Here is a 16,457-nt window from a genome sequence, read left to right as displayed (position 1 = left end):
TTCCTGGTGTTCCCCTGTGGGGAACTGGGCTCTGGTGCATCCCTCCAAGGTGTCAGTGTGGGTTCAAGCACAGCACTGGTCAGCAGTGGATGTATGAGGAGAACTGACTGTGCCCCCTTGGTCAGCAGCTGTGCTGTGCTGCAGGAACTCGGCTCTGGCTCCCTTTTACCCCCTGCTCTCTGTTCAGTCCACAGTGCCCGCTCCAAACTTCGCCATGCCCGTGACGGTGCCAGTGACCAACCAAAACACACTGCAGTTCAGCAACCCGGGCAGCTCGCTGGTGACCCAGTCCCTGGTGACCTCCTCGCTGACAGACCCCCGGCTCCTGTCGCCACAGCAGCCTGCATTGCAGAGGAACACGGTGTCCCCGGGGCTGCCACAGCGGCCAGCCAGCGCAGGTGAGCCACACCTCCACCTCCTCATCCTTCCTGCCTGGCTGGGCTTGCAGCACTGAGCATGGGGCATCCCTGGAGGGAGGGGACACCCCTGCTGCTTCCATCCCCTGTCCAGGGGTCCGCATTCCAGCGCCTGTGGGTGGCAGGAGCATCCTGGAAAGGTTGTTGCCCCTCGGTGTGTGCTCCTGCCTTCCTGCCAGACACTAATGCCCTCTGCTTATGCCTTGGCCCCAAACTTGAGGGCAACCTCCCCACCTTACCTAGGTCTCTTTGAGAGCTGGATCCCTGCAGGGATCTGTTTCAAGGTTGGGCAGTGCAAGATGAGTCACCCGGCGCCATTCCCGGGCTTGGGGGTGGCTGCCGGCATCCTGCTCGCCAGTGGCACTCCGGTGACATGGGACTGCTGCCTAAAAAGGGCTGTTGCGAGTCGGGCCGTGCTGGTTGCAGTTGGTCACGGGCGATTACTCATGTGGCCCTGCTGACAGATCGGAGGAGCAGTCATTTCCAGCAGGGACCGGCGGTGGGTGGCAGAGGACAGGGTGGGGGAGAGGAGTTGTCACCCGTGTCCCCTGCGGTGGCCGGGGGGGGGACAGGGACAACGTATGACCACAGCCCGGCTTTCCTGCAGTGTGATCATAAATAATAATAGTGTGCAGAAAGCCCCTTCCTGCTATTTTGGATGTCACAGATGGTCTGTCAAAGTTGCCCGGGCTGCAAATGGCAGAGCTGGTGCCAGTGACCACTCGGATGTCTGGGCCCTCAGCTGTGGCCCCTGGGGCTTTGAGAGCTCCGGGGAGCTTTGCAAAGGGGGTGGATTTGGAGAGAAGGGCTGGGTGGGAGGTGCCTCCAGAAGCAGGTTGTGTGGTGGGTCAGGGTGAGCAGGAGGAATTGCCTGGCTGGGATGCAGCAGGAGCTGTGGTTCAGGGACAGCTTGTTTGCTCACTGCTCTCACCGCAGGGTCTCCGAGGTGCTTCAAAGTACTCAGGTGTCAGGATGAGGCCCCGGACCTGCAAGACAGGGGTCATTCTGCTCTAGGGCTGGTCCCAGGGAGCAGCATCTCACTCCAGGCAGGGTGGCAGAGCCCTCCTCGGGCACAGGCAGCCATCGCTCTGGCTGCAGGGATCTCTTGCCCTCTTGTAGGCCCCTCAGCTGAGAACAGAAGAGGCTTCCTGGTAAAGCAGACCCCTCTGGGGGCTCGCCGTTTCCAGCTCACTCACTGCTCGTTTGAGGGGGATCGTTTTGCGGTTGTGAGTGCAGAGGTGTTCCAAGTCCGGCCATCTGTGTCTCATTCACTCGCTGCCTGGGACACGGAAGAAATCCTGTTTATAGGAGCCAGGGCCTTGCATGTTAGAAAAAACTCCTTTTTTTCCCCTGAATCTTTTTTAGCATTGCACTGGAGCTGGTTGTGTTGTTTCCAAAGCAAATGCACTGCAAGCACTGGGTGGGTGCCTTGGCAGTGCCTGGTGCTGTTGGCTCGGGGATGGTGTGGGAGAAGGGCAGCCAAGGCTGGGTGCAGGGTTGGCATCACTCACCCAAGGTGGTGAGCCTTCTTTGGCAGCATAGGCACCAACATCTGGGGTGCAAGTGGGGTCCCACAGCAGGGCACACCTGCAAAATCCTGGTGGAGTCCCTTCTCCGGGACTTTGGAGGCACAGGGACGTCTGGCTTTGCATCCTAATCCCTTGAGGGGAGGGTGCTGCGGTGTCACATTTGCCACATTTAGTGGGTCACTTCACCCTTTCTCAGGCTGTGCAAGTTTTGGGACCACTGCCGTTCCCAATCCTGCTCCCATATGGGGAGCAGCTGTGCTTCCCTGCACGGCAGCAGCTCAGCCCTCCCACCCTCCTCCGGCTTTCAGGGGCTCACTGCAAGCCCAAATCTGAGAGCCATGGGCTGGATAGTTTCTGTCTCAGGTTTCCCCATCTGGGTTGAGAAGAGCTGGGCAGTGGTTAGAGGTGGGGTTTGGCATCAGAGGCTCCTCGTTCGCCAGCCCAGGGCTCCGGGTTGACTGCGGTCGCAGCTCCGGAGCCTCCGCGCCGGCTGTTGGCTGCAATCGCCGCCCGCGGCGTGGTCAGGCAGCCCCGGCTGGGGAATAGGTGGCTTTCAGAAATAACTTCATAACAAGGCAGAAAAAGATCAAGTCTTCTTCCAGGCGAGGCAAAATGTTCTGGTTTTTGGGAATAAAAAGGTCTAGTTTTTCCCGGCCTGGTGGGGAGCGTCGGCACTTTGCAAGCACTGGGACCACGGGAGTCTGGATCGTTGTGGCGTCCTGGCAGTGTGGGATGGTTTCCATTCGGTGTGAACATTACAGGGGGGATTGTGTTTCCCGTCATGCTGCTGGGGCTCTCTCCTCCCCGGCAGCACCGGCCCCGTGTCCCCCAAAGGGGGGCTTGGAATAAAATAGCCGCAGTGTTTTCCAAGCTGCCTCCTTTGGAACAGGCTCCTGTGCACCTGGCTCCTTCCCAAAGGAAACGGATCTGCCTGGATAATGTTTCCCAACCTGATCACCAGGAATGCTGCTCGTTTTGCCCAGCACTTTCTCCCCAGGAAGGCAGTCCTGCTTTTTTCCCTCTGCCTTCCTCTGTTGTGCTCCCTGCTTTCTTGCTCCCCAAAAGCAGGGATGCTCACCCCGTTTCTACATCGATGGTGATCCCAGCTCTCCGCTTGCTTTGCAGGGGCGATGCTTGGGGGAGACCTGAACAACACGAACGGAGCCTGCCCGAGCCCCGTGGGTAAGTAAGGAGCCTTTCAGCCCTGCTGCCCTGGCTCCATGTGATGCTCCTGCCCTCAGTTTCCCCACATGTCCCATAGGATTTTGCTTTGCTGTTCAGCACTGCTGGTCCATAGGGAAGCTCTGGGGAAGATTTTGCTGCTCTTGGCAGTGGGAGGGGTTGGCATGTGGAGCTCCAGGCCAGTGCCTTTGTTTCAATGAAGACCCCTGTGAACAAGGAGTCTCCATCTACCCTGGATCTCGGGGAGAGCTGCAGATCAGGGAGGTGACCCGCAAAGACCAGGATTTGGGCAGCTCTGGGTTTAGCTCCTGGTGCTGCACAAAGTTCTCTGCTGTCCTCGGGTGATCAGTTAATACCCAGTTCCTCCTTGCGCTTGGGCCCTATAAAGGAACTTCACTGCAAGTTAAAAAAGCTCTTTAAGGGCCCTTTCCACTGCGAGAGCCTCAGTGCTAACGAGGTTCAGGCCTCGTGGCTCGGCTCCTCAGCTGTAAAATGCACTAACAATATCTCCATCCCCACATCTGCCTCTGCTGTCTGCAGACTGAGGATGTTGGGCCACTGCTGGTGTAGGCACAGCCCAAAAACCAGTGACAGCCCTGGGTCCTGCTGGGAAGCAGCTGCTGCTATCGGCACTGGGCTTGGCAGTGATCCCAGCCTTGGCAGGACAGATGCCATCCGTCCCAGGGCAAAGGCAGCCTTGCTCCCGGAGCCTGACTCCTCCTCCCTTCTGGGCCTTCATTGCAGTGGGTGTTCAGCCGACGGCACGAAGGAGGAGGAGTGTGGGATTCCACATTGCCCCACTTAAAACCAGACTGGAGCTGGGTCCCACTGGTTGTGCGGGTGGAGTTGGTCCAGTTTGGTTCTGCAGCACCATGGCCACCTGACCGTGTCCCCTGCACTCTGGCCACTCCCAGGAACAGCCATTTCCCTGTGCTGGGCAGCAGCCGTGCCAGTGCCAGAAGGATTTCTTCGCAGAGCAAAACCTGCCAGGGTGGTTTGTGGGGCAGCGTCTCCCTGGCTTCTCCCAGCACCCAACACGGAGCTTTGCTGATCCTTGAGGGCAGAGGGAAGGGGCCATGGTGCCGTGGCCCCCAGGCCCCTTTGTGGCCCCTGTTCCGTGCAGCCGCCCCCATGTCAGCTGTCGGAGCAGCCATGGCGGGTGCGGAGCTTGGCAGGGCCCGTGAATGTCAGCATTGACGTCACCGGAGCATTCCCTGCGTTCCTGCTGCCACTGCAGGAAACGGGCCTGAGGAGCAGGGACAGCCCGGCTGTGGCCAGCCCCGGACCCCTGCTGTCCCCAGACCCCCGCCCTCCCTGGGGCTCCCCTCCTGGCTGCGGGAGGGGACTGTGGCTCTGGTCCTGGCTCTGGCACTGAGCTTGCAGTTTTCAAATACCTGGTACATCTCTTCCTCCTCCTCCTCCTCCTCCTCCTCTTCATTCTCCTCCTCCTCCTCCTCCTCCCTTGCAGTCTCTGCAGCACTGAGTGATCACCTGCTGCCTCTGAGTCATCAGCTGCGGGTGCCTCTGGCCGGATCCTGCAGCGATGTCGCTGTATCCCTGCATCCTGCCCACGCTCCATGCCGTGTGCCACCCTCAGGATGCAGCACCCGGTCCACCCCTCCTGGTCTGTGGGGGGATGCTGAGCCCTGACTGTCCCCGCTCAAATTCACACCGGGGTGGTGCAAAGGCAGCCCAGAGTGCTCCACTTTCAGACTTTTTTTGGTGGGTGTCCTTGGTTGGGAAGTCCTGGTGGGAGTGTAGCCCTTCTCTCTCTGGCTCTCAGGGGTGGCCAGATCCATGCTGGGTGGACACGGCAATGACAGCAGCAGGATTGCCCAGGGCCACCCATTTTTGGGGGTGAGTGGCAGCACTGGAACCCAAACCAGCTCCTCTCCAGCACAGGGAGCCACCCCAATGCACACCCCAGGTGATGCACAGATAACATGGTGTCCTCAAACAGGGAGTCACCGTGAGAGCCCTGTGTGCATCCGTGCCAGTGCTGCCTTGGGAAGGAGAATATCAAAGGGTTTAACATTTATTTTGGCTTTTCCATGGCCACCAGCACTGCGGGTAGCCAAGATCACCTGGGGAATTTCTGCAGCTTCGTTGTTAATAAATCTGAAAGCCAGGGGCCTTGTGAGCAGGATTCCAGCAGCTCCTGGTGCACGGAGGTGCCAGGGCCTGATGCACCAGGCACGCGCCTTATGCACGGCTGCTCACGGTGATTTGGGACTGGGAGGACACCTCGCTGGGGACAGGAAAGCTGGTCCCCTCCCTCCATCAGGGACATGGATGCCAGAGTTGCCAGCCTGAAGCAGCCCGGCCACCACGGGTGTCCCTGATGGCAGCTCCCAGGCACCCTCTGGGGCAGCACCTCCCATCCCCGGTGCCATCCGTGGGATCAGCCCTGCTCCCCGGGAGCGTGGCCATCCCCTGTGCCTGGTTCAGCCCATCACCGCTGTGTCCAGCCCGGGACAGCTCTGGGGAGGCAGCGGCCCCCACGCGCTGCGGCTGCGGCGTCAGTGCCACCAGCCGCCTGCTGAAATGCAGATGCAGCGCAATGGTAGATGTGATTAATAATGCAATCAGCGACCTATTTTTCCCGGTCTAACGTGCAATGAATATGAGGGCTGAATCCTGGTGATTGCTGAACGCCTTTCTATCTTTGGGGCCTATTCATGAAAAAAAACCAACCCTCATCAGAACAGTAATCTGATCCAATTTATTCCTTTCCTGATGTTCATCAAATCTTTTCCTTTTTATTTTTTTTTCTTCCTTTCCTTTCTTCTTTTTTTCCCTTCTCTTTGCACATAAAATCCTTAAGTGGGGCAGCAGGAGGAGGAGAAGGAGGGAACCTTAGATCTTCAAAGGGGCAGTGGGAGCAGTGAACTGAGGCCTCACTCTGCCACAGCCCCTTTTCACTGCTCCAGTACCATAAAGAGACCTTAAAAGCGAATGTACCAGTAATTACCCATCTTGGCAGGGCTGCGGTGCCCAGCCAAAGCACGGAAAGAGCCTGGCTGCAGATCAGGCTCTGAGATTTGCTGGGTGTTACTGCAGGAACAATGGGGAGTTCCTGCAGGGTTGAGGAGCTGCCCTGAGCGCTGGGGACTCAGGCCCACTGCCTGTCCTGGTTTCATCCTGCAGGGTGAGCCTGCTGGGGTGCAGGAGGGTTTTGGGGAGTCTGGGGGGATGCAGTGCTGCTCTCCCACAAGGAGGAGCACTCATGGAGCTTGGCAGGACCTGTGAATGTCAGCATGCCACTGCGGCACCGCTCACCATGGTGTTTACTACAGCTGTGCATTCACCATGGCCATGTGTTCACCATTGGACATTCACCATTGCCATGTGTGCACCGTGTGTTCACTGTGCATTCACCACGGCCATGTGTGCACCATCACCGTGTGTTCACCACTCTGCATTCACCATGGCCATGTGTGCACCATCACTGTGTGTTCACCACTCTGCATTCACCATGGCCATGTGTGCACCATCACTGTGTGTTCACCACTCTGCATTCACCATGGCCACGTGTGCACCATCACTGTGTGTTCACCACTGTGCATTCACCATGGCCATGTGTGCACCATCACCGTGTGTTCACCGCTGTGCATTCACCATGGCCACGTGTGCACCATCACTGTGTGTTCACCACTGTGCATTCACCATGGCCATGTGTGCACCATCACCGTGTGTTCACCACTCTGCATTCACCATGGCCATGTGTGCACCATCACTGTGTGTTCACCACTCTGCATTCACCATGGCCATGTGTGCACCATCACTGTGTGTTCACCGCTGTGCATTCACCATGGCCATGTGTTCACCATTGGGCGTTCACCATTGCCATGTGTGCACCATCACCACTCCTTCACCACCGTGCACTCACCGTGCATTCAGCCGTCGCCATGCCTTCACCTCCTTTCTCTCTGTCACCCGTGTTCCTGCAGGAAATGGCTATGTGAGTGCCAGAGCCTCTCCGGGTCTCCTTCCCGTGTCCAATGGCAGCAGCCTGGGCAAGATCATCCCGGCCAAGTCCCCGCCGCCGCCCTCACACGGCACGCAGCTCGCCGCCAACAGCCGCAAGCCGGACCTGCGCGTGATCACCTCGCAGAGCGGGAAGGGGCTGATGCATCATCTGGTGAGTGCCCACAGGTCTGCTGGGACTCCAGGTGGGCTGGGAGTGGGTCCCCTGCCAGCGGACAGGCTGCGGGGGTGTTCGGTGCTGGAGCAGATGCAGATGCAGGCAGTTGTTCTGTGCTGTAGTGGTGGGAACTGGCTGGGGCCATGCTGGAGGGGAGATCCGAGGAGGAAGGCTTGGATTCCTGCATGCACCACCCTGGCTGGTGCAAACCCTGTGCCGGGCACCACTCTAACCTGTGTGTGCCCCACGGAGGCGAGGGTGCGGTGCCAGTGAGCGCGGTCGCGGCGGGGATGGGGTGCTTGAGTTAACGGTGCCTCTCGGTTCTCTCCCTGTTCTCCCACGGACAGACCGAGGACCACTTGGCTCTGGTGAGTTCCCTGCTGAGTGTGCATGGCGGTGTGGTGGGACGTGGGCTGCTTGTCCCCTTGGTCTGCCCTGGCTTGGCGAGGCATGGGGCACACAGAGGGGGTGGACACTGGCTCCTTTGCTCTGTGTTGGGAATGCGGCGGGATGTGGGCACCAGCGTTATATCCAGTCCTGCTGCAGAAAGTAAATCCCAAGAAAAACATGCTTTTAGGAAAATCCCTATGGAAAAGAAGGGGCTGACATGAGCTGCAAAGCGCCTGTTTCTCCACCAAGGCCAAAATTGCTGTGTTGGTCCCCCTGGGAAGGTCAGCCAGGGTCCCTTTGGGGACTGTGGAGCTGGGCTGGGCACTGCCACTGCCCTGGACCTGCCCATGGGGCTTCACTGGAGCCACTACAGCTACAGCACAGGAGGACCTGGCCCATTGCCAGCACATGAGAGATGGGGAGTAAATCAGGCTCTTCCCATATTAAGGATATTATTTAAAGCCTGTGTAAATCCACTGGCTGGCTGGTGCACTCCCTAAACCTCCCTTGTGCATGGGGCAGTTTTCCGTGTTATTTTTATGGCTTTTTTCCTCTCCCTGCCAGCAAAGTGAATGCCACCTTGTTTGTGGCAAAGATTCACTCTGCTCCGTTGCTATTCTGGTGCAGGGCAGATGAGCCACAGGTCAGCGCAGCAAGGGAAGGGCAAGAGCTGCTGTGGGATGCAGGTCACGCAGCCAGGGAAAAGCTCTCCAAAAGCACAGGAGTAAGCCAATCCCTCTGGCAGCCTGCAAGGAGACACTCTTGGCCAGGGCAAGGATGGGCCAGAGCTTTGGCAGACGTGAATTCTGCTGCTCTTTGTGTCCCCAAACCCTTCTTGCTTAGTGGCCCCCTTCCAGCATCTCTGTGCCTCAGTTTCCCCATGTGTGGAGGGAGAGCAGTCACTCCCCACCTCCCCATCTGCTCATTCCTGATCCCACTGCCCGGGGCATTCCCTGGGCACTGCACACTGAAGCAGTGTTGGGTAAAAATCCACTGGGGTGGCATTTGCAGTTTTAATTGTTGGTCTGAGTTAACCTTCTGGGTTTTTGCCAGAAGTGAAAAACATCCTCTCCCCAACTGAGGTGGCAGGAGGGGGGTGGAGGGTGACGAAATGTGGCCAGGGTGGGACAGGGACCTTGGCGCTGCAGGATCAGGAAGGGGACTGCAGAGTGTTGTCCCTGCAGATCCCTGCTGCCTGGTGCAGATGCCCCCCTGCTCCGCTAACCTTCTCCCCAGATTTGCTCCCTCCATATTGCTCAACCTACACACCAGATCCTCTCTCCAAATGGCAGCTCCCGCCTCTTTCCAGGCGGCTGCAGGATGAGTCAGTGGCCCCTCCGCTGCGTCCCCGCTGCCCGCAGCCCCAGCCCTGCCACCCTCGGTGCTGCTCCTGCAGCTCTGAGCATGCTCTGCTCCCTTAGAGGATTCCAAGAGGTGTTCCCCCATTTCTCTGCACACTCCTAATGTGCCAGGGGCAGCAGGGTCCATTCACCGGATCCATTCCCTGGGAGCATGCTGCATGGTGTGTTACCAACTGGAATGGCAGCTGGAGCGTTGTCTGTGGGCACGGGGTGTGAGTGGCACGATGTGGGGGGCAGCTTGCACACCTCCTCCTGCATGGATTGGGGTGAAAATCGGGGTGCTTCCCCCAGCGCAGCTGGGGCTGACATCCCCACACTCACCTTGTGGTGTGAAGGGGGTTCCTGGGGCTGGTACCCCCTGCCCAGCCGGTGTCTCACCAGCCCAGCCCTGTGGCACGGCCACGCTCGTCCCTGTGCCTGTGCTCTCCCAGGAAAGCTGCAGAGCCCCAAAGAGAGGGGCAGAAGGGATGGGGCTGTGGGGGCTGCATCCCACTGGGCTGGCTCAGGGTCTGGTGCAGGCAGGAGAAGGACAGGGCTGTGTCTTGCCTTCCGTGAAGACTTTTTTTGCCCTGTCCTTAACCCACAGCAGTGGGCACGGCCAAGGGTGGCTGCCAGCAGGATGCGTGCCAGGAAAACCCGCTCCTACAGCCCCCCACAGCTTTAGCAATTAGAGCCCTGGTAATCGCCTTCCCCGGGCCACAGGAGGGACCTGCGGGCTGGGCAGTGTGTGGGTGCAGGGTGACCAAATCCTGCACAGCTGGGTGCTGTTACCCTCCGGAGGTGGCCAGGGCAGGGTTTTAGCCTCCAGCCTTGTCCCAGGAGTCTCCGTGGCCATGGGGAAGCATTGCACAGTCTGCGCCCAGCCCTGCAGGGCCCTGGGAGCCCTCGGTGGCACAGAAAGGCTGTTCCCTGTGTCCCAGCCAGCCTCCTGCCAGGCGTGATTTAAGCTGGGCACTGCCCCAGTCTTCACAGGGTGACGTGTGCTGGGGTGCTTCGGATTAGAGTCAAGCCTCTTGAGTCTGATTTAAATCAGATCAGCAGAGACAGCCCAGATTATCTGCCTTGTAAACAGGGCTGAATCTGACCTATAGATCCGCCCACGTAACTGCCTGGAAAACCATGGGGGGAGGTTGGTGTGCACTGGTCCAAGGGCAGAATTTTTCCACAGTGGACCTGCTAATACCTGAGTCACCAAAACCTTGTGAGGGCACCGAGCCGGCAGGATGCCGAGCACTGGACTTCGAGTTTAGGGATGCCAGAGTCCCTTTAAAATCCTGAGGCCAATGCTCAGCATCCTCAGCTTCCCTTGAGGCAGGGGCTTGTTTTTGGCCACCAGAGCTGCAGGGAGGAGGCATCGGCTCTGTGCTGCCTCGGCTAGTCTTGGTTTGCTTTGGTCCCTTTGTCACTCCTTGGCAGCTCAGCAAGCCTCACACGCAGCCTCTGGAAAGCAGCGAGGAATTGTCAGAGGCATCCTGCTGATATTCCCCCTCCATGCACACAGGGACATGGCTGGTCCTGGTGGGTGAAGCCCAGCCCCGGGCAGGAAGGGGACTCAAGGCTGTGACCTGCAGATGAGAGTCACAAGGTCCAGAGTGTCAGTAGCTGGTGTGGTTTGTACTTTGCTTTTTTGCAGTGTGGAATAGCCAGAAGATCAATCCTGCTTATCCCACGGTCTCCGTGCTCAGTCCCGGTGCATGCCCAGGGGGTTTTGGGGGGCCACAACCCATGAGAACGACTGATTCCAACCATCTGGGCTTTAACTCCCTCCCTGTTTGCTCCTGCAGCAAAACACACAGCGGTTGGGTGTCTCTCAAGCAACTCACTCTCTGACCACACCAGTTGTTTCCGTGGCGACTCCGAGTTTGCTGACACAGGGGCTGCCCTTCTCGGCCATGCCCACAGCGTACAACACAGGTAAGACATGGCCAGGGCAGAGCTCTAACACAGGTCAGACGTGGCCAGGGCAGAGCTCTCGGATGGGTCAGTTAACCCGAGAGGGAAATGTGCTGCTGCAGGCACGTGCCTGGTGCTCCCCAAGCAGCTGCAGTGGTGCTTGTGGAGCTCGCCACTGCAAGACCTGGTTGAGTCCAAGGGCTCCACAGGCTTAAAATCAAGGGGAAACTCATATAAGTGGTGAGAACTCACTGTCGTAGCCAGAAGGGCTGTGAGGGCTGATGTAGCCATTGCACTGTGCAAGTGGATGCTAATTACAGCTACACCCATCCCCGGGGTCTCGAGAGCTCAGGGGATGTCGTAATAGGGGCTTAATGACAACAAGCATAGGCCCCCAAAAGTTTGGGAAGAATGCAAACCAGCCTGCTCATAGGCCCATCTGATTTGGGCTGGTGGATTGAAACCAGCCCGAGGCGACAGTGACAGCGCACTTGCCCAGGCAGAAGGGTTGTTCATCTGCCACCTGTCAGACCTCCACCAAGACTTTGAGGACTTGCTGGCTGCCTGTGTAACTTGCTCTGGCTCAGAGAAAAGTTTGCAAAAATGTAAAAAGCTGCTTGTCTGGAAGAACCCAGAACTGGCATGTTGGGAACTCCCTCTCCTAATTAGTAGGTGTAGCCCCGAAGATGCCGGTTGTGCGTGATGAGGCTCCTCTCCCTGCGTGACCATGCGGTTCACCAGCCAGGCTGGGCACAGCCAGAGTACCCAAAATAGGTTTTAATTGAGCCCTGTGCTGCTACTCAGGGTGGAGGGGCCTGAATTTCGGCTCTCTGTAGTTATTTTTTCTCACAGCTGACCATGGGTAGAGCCGTGCTCCTGCCCAAGTGCCAGTGGTGTCTGTGCTGAGGTGTTTGCTCTGGGGGTGAGTGTGGGGGGCACCACTGCAGGGTGCAAACTCTGAACCTGGCAGTTCCACCAGAGCTGCCCTGTTAATTGGATGGGAATTGTCTTGATTTGCGAAGGGTCTGGAGCACAAGGAGCTGAGGGGGTTCAGCCTGGAGAAAAGGAAGCTCGGAGGGACTTTCTTACTCTCCAGAACTCCCTGACAGAAGGGGGCAGCCAGGTGGGGGTCAGGCTCTGCTCCCAGGGAACAAAGGGCAGGACAAGAGGAAATGGCCCCAGGTTGTGCCAGGGGAGGTTTAGGTGGGATACTGGAGAAAATTTCTATGTGGAAAAGGTGTTCAGGCTTTGGAACAGACTGTCCAGGGCAGTGGTGGTGTCACCATGCCTGGAGGGGTTTAACAGACGTGTGGATGTAGCACCTGGGAACATGGGTTAGTGGTGGCCTTGGCAGTGCTGAGGGAACAACTGGACTCGATGATCTTGGATGGCCTTTCCAACCCAAATAATTCTGTGATTCTGTGATGCTGCAGAAATGATCATTGCATAGGTAGCAGAGGGGTGCAGATGCCCTGAGCAAACTCCCAGCCTGTAAAGTTGCCACTTGTTCTTCCCAGGACTCACCTGTTAATTGGGTGGATATTATCTGGATTTCAGGCTCTGTGTGTGCTGCAGTTGTGCTGAGCTGCCCTCTGGCCAGAGTTAAGTGCCCTTTCCTGTGCTAGCTCTGCCACCAGATTCAGTCAAACCTGACCATTCCCAGCTCTGTGATCCAGGGCAGCTCCAGCTCAAGCCCTGGTGGGGGCTGCAGGGGCAGCCACCGTCAGCAGTGAGTGTCAGGAGCTCCCAAACCAGAACAGCCGGTGCAGGGGGTGGAGGATGGTGTGGAGCAGGGAACCCGCTGCCAGGACATTGGGTGGGGTGTGCCGGGGATCCGCCAGTGGCGTTGGCAGCAGTTCAGCACCGGCACAGCCACCTCTGTGTGTGCTGCAGGGGTGGGGACAGCCGAAACCATGAGACACCCAAAACTGGAGAGGAAGGGGGAGGAAACGGTGCGAGGAGGGTTTGATGGGTGTCTGTGTCAGGGGCTGACATGGCTGACCAAGGTTTGACCATCTCCTGAAGGAGCAGCACCTTCACACCCTTTGTGAAATTCCCACCTGGTATCAGGGGCTCCAGTGGCATTTTTGATGCTCCCGAGGTTCTGCATGGGAAAGGCATTGCCCTGCAAGTGGGGAGGGGCACCGGGGCGTGGGGTGTCCGTAGGGAGGGGACACGGTGACAGCTCCGTGTCCCCATGGCAGGCGGGGAGCGCCCCCTGCTGCCACCCGGGACACTGCGCGCGTGGGGCCGTGCCAGGCATGGGTGCGGCTGTCCCAGGTACGCGCCAGGCACAGGTGAGGGTACCCCAGGCACAGGTGGGGATGCCTGAGGTACGGGTGGGGCTGTCCCGGGCACGGGTGAAGGTGCCCCAGGCACAGGTGGGTGTCAGCTGCCAGGGTTCGATGCCCCAGGAGAGGAGGAAGTGTGTCTGTGCACTGTCCACCTAGCTGGAGGTGGCTCTGGGGGTGTCTCACATGCCCGTGGCCCTTCCTGGGGGGAGCCAGACATGGCTACATCACGGGGCTGCCCTGGTCACTGCTGTGCCTGGGGGCAGGGCCACTGGTGGGTGTCGTGGGGGGTGGAGGATGGAGGTCCTGCCAGTAGCTCATGCCTTGAGAGTGGAAGACAACTGGATGTAAGGAGGAAATTGTTTTCACTGAGGGTGGTGAGGTGCTGGCACAGGTTGCCCAGCAAAGCTGTGGCTACCCCATCCCTGGAAGTGTCCAAGGCCAGGTTGGACAGGGCTTGGAGCAACCTGGGGTAGTGGAAAGTGTCCCTGCATGTTGGACTAGATGGCCTTTAAATGTCTGCTTCTGTGGCACTTAGTTGACGCAGTGTTTGGTCATAGGCTGGACTGGATCTCTGAGGTCTTTTCCACCCTAACTGGTTCTGTGATTCCAAGGCAGGCCATTCCAAGAGGTGTGTCCTCTGGCCAGCATCCCTGTGCCCCTCACAGCACGAGCCGATGTTCCATGCATTGTGTGTTCGTGTCTCTTGTGGGTCTCCATCCTCTCTCAGTGCTTGGGGCACTGCAGGGGCAGGTTTGACATTGAAGTGACTGCAGGGCTCCTTCCCTTCCAGATTATCAGCTGACGAGCGCTGAGCTATCCTCGCTGCCGGCGTTCAGCTCACCTGGAGGGCTGTCCCTTGGCAACATCTCTGCCTGGCAGCAGCAGCAACAGCAGCAGCAGCAGCAACAGCAGCAGCAGCAGCAGCAACAACAGCAGCAGCAGCAGCAACAGCAGCAGCAGCAGCAGCAGCCGCCGCAGCCGCAGCAGCAGCCGCAGCAGCAGCACCTGGTCCCGGTGTCACTAGGAAACTTAATGTAAGTGACACAAGGGACCACTCAGCCGAGGTTGGAGAAGCAAAGAGGGAAATGGGGAATTCCTCTGAGGGTGCCAAACCTGCAGAGCCCCAGCCATGACTACTCCCTGGCTTCTCCAGACTCCCAGTGTCAGGCCCTGGTGGGTCCATGCTGGGGACCGGAGCTGTGTGCCCACCCAGCAGCTGCTTGTGAAGTCTGGGGATGTCCCTGTTGCTGTAGGAGTGACCCAGAGTCCCTGGCTGAGATCAGAGTACTTGGGGATGCTCAGAGAGCCTCATCCTCCTGCCTGTCCACAGTGGGATTGGTCCCTGCACTCACATGGGGGGAGCTGAGAACCAGCCAGAGGCAGTGTTAGATGGGATGGACATTGCAGGATACGGTGTCTGGAATTGTGCCCTGCTGGTATAGGAAGAAGGTGGCTTTTAGTATTGCAAATAGATTGCTTTGCTCCAGGGCAGAAAATACAAGCACTTGCATCTTAGAGCAGGTTTTCTGAAGTGGATCTGCTTTTAGTCTGGAATAAAGCATCCACACACAGAATTAGTCAAAATAAAGATTTAAGCAACTTGCCTGTGATCACATTGAGACCATGGGACAAAGAGAGGCAGGAACTGAAGAGGAGGGTCAGTGACTTAGCCCCAGTCACTGAGTCAAAGACTCTGACATTTCCACCATGAAGTGCCAGATGAATGCATGGAGAGATGAAGGGGGGATGAATAGAGGACTGAAAGGATAGATGGACAGATGGAGGGGTGGGATAGATGGATGGGTGGAGGAATAGATGGAGGGGTGGATGGATGGACCAGGTTTTTTTGTAGGAGTTGAGTGCGTTTCCTCACTGCCTGGTGCATGTTTTCCAGGCAGGGCAGGCAGCAGCTTCCTCAGTAGCTGCCTGGGCCTCCTGCACCAGTAGGGCTGTAGGATGTGTGGAAAGCCTGGACAAAATTTTGTGTTGTGGTAGAGGCTGAGGAGGTTTCCAGTTTTGAGCAAAACCACCTGGCTGAGCCCTGTGCCGGGTCCCTGCAGCCCACAGGGATGCTGGGGGAGAGCTGTAGGGACACCCATGGGACAGGGTGTCACAGCCTGTCCCTCTTCTCTGTGTCACTGCTGCGGGACAGGGGGTGGGATTGGGGCTGGATCACAGGGTGCTGGGGGAGGAGGGATGCTGCCCACAGGGTCTGATCCCAGCTCGGCCATGATGTGTCCTGGTGACTATACAGGTTATGAATTCTGGAGTCACAATTCTGATTCTGAAGTCATAATTCCAATTATGAATCCAGATTAATAATCTAATCCAGGTTTATAATCATGGGTTCATTCATCTGTACTGTGTGCAGGTTCTGAATTCTGTGGACTGGAGGGTAAAAGGCCGCCAAAAAGATAATAATGAGAGATTTCCCATTATTTCCTCCTCTATCTTTTTCTCCCCCTTCCTCCCCTTCTGCTCTCCTCCTCCTCCTCCTCCTCTCCCAACCTCTTCCCCTCACCTTCTGGATGCCCAGACAAGGGAGTCACTTGTCCCACACCACCACTTTGACTGTCAACACCAACCCCAACATCAGCATCAAGTCGGAGCCCGTCTCGCCCAACCGGGAGAGGAACACTGCCACCCCGCTCAGCACCTTCCCCCACCAGCCCCGGCACGAGCCCACCGGCCGCTCGCCCGTCGACAGCCTCAGCAGCAACACCAGCTCCTACGAAGGCAGCAGTGAGCGGGACGATCCCGCCCGCCCCGATTTCGGCTCATCCCTGGGCCTCCTGCGACCCACCAGCGAGCCCGAGGGGGAGAGCCCCTCCGTAAAGCGCATGCGCTTGGATACCTGGGTCACATAACGGGTCCCCGCCGTCCCTGGGAGCGCCGCCGGCTCCAGCAGGGCCACGGGGAGGGGGCGGGAGGGGCGGGGGGGGCACAGGGGCGAAACGGGTGATGGGGATGGGCTGGGGTGGGGGGAAATTATCATAAACTGCCTGAGAAATAGCTTTAGGATTTTGTAGGCATTCATTCTAGCGCAGCAGGCGACGCACGCAGTACATACGGCGCTCCTCAGCCGCGGGCTCTGGAACGGCCAGGTGTGTGGGAATGGGGGGCTGGAATGGAATATCCGTGTCCTCACCAAAAACAGCAGCCCCTGGCGATGCTCCCCCGCGGGCGGGCGGGCCGGGCACTTGGTGCCCACTGGCTGGCGAGACCCCCTGGGAAGTGGGACCGTATCC

The 16,457-nt window shown here is 58.2% G+C and overlaps 1 protein-coding gene across 12 annotated transcripts in view; it reads left to right on the top strand.

The window, feature by feature from the left end:
* MEF2D (myocyte enhancer factor 2D) overlaps positions 1 to 16,119 on the top strand; it is a 75,625-nt gene extending 59,506 nt beyond the window's left edge. For 10 of the 12 annotated variants that reach the window (XM_068995331.1, XM_068995321.1, XM_068995325.1 and 7 more), the window contains 7 exons: positions 188 to 398; positions 3,071 to 3,127; positions 7,078 to 7,268; positions 7,619 to 7,639; positions 10,807 to 10,936; positions 14,000 to 14,243; positions 15,746 to 16,119. In XM_068995331.1, the coding sequence (XP_068851432.1) occupies positions 188 to 398; positions 3,071 to 3,127; positions 7,078 to 7,268; positions 7,619 to 7,639; positions 10,807 to 10,936; positions 14,000 to 14,243; positions 15,746 to 16,076 (1,185 nt within the window). In that variant the 3' untranslated portion in view covers positions 16,077 to 16,119. The remainder of the gene's footprint in view (positions 1 to 187; positions 399 to 3,070; positions 3,128 to 7,077; positions 7,269 to 7,618; positions 7,640 to 10,806; positions 10,937 to 13,999; positions 14,244 to 15,745) is intronic. The other 2 variants (XM_068995333.1, XM_068995332.1) reach the window with 1 other exon arrangement.
* Positions 16,120 to 16,457: the final 338 nt, after the last annotated feature.

This window comes from Aphelocoma coerulescens, chromosome 25, assembly GCF_041296385.1.
Source record: "Aphelocoma coerulescens isolate FSJ_1873_10779 chromosome 25, UR_Acoe_1.0, whole genome shotgun sequence".
In the NCBI taxonomy this organism is placed as follows: domain Eukaryota; kingdom Metazoa; phylum Chordata; class Aves; order Passeriformes; family Corvidae; genus Aphelocoma; species Aphelocoma coerulescens.
This window is presented reverse-complemented; position numbering and strand designations above follow the sequence as displayed.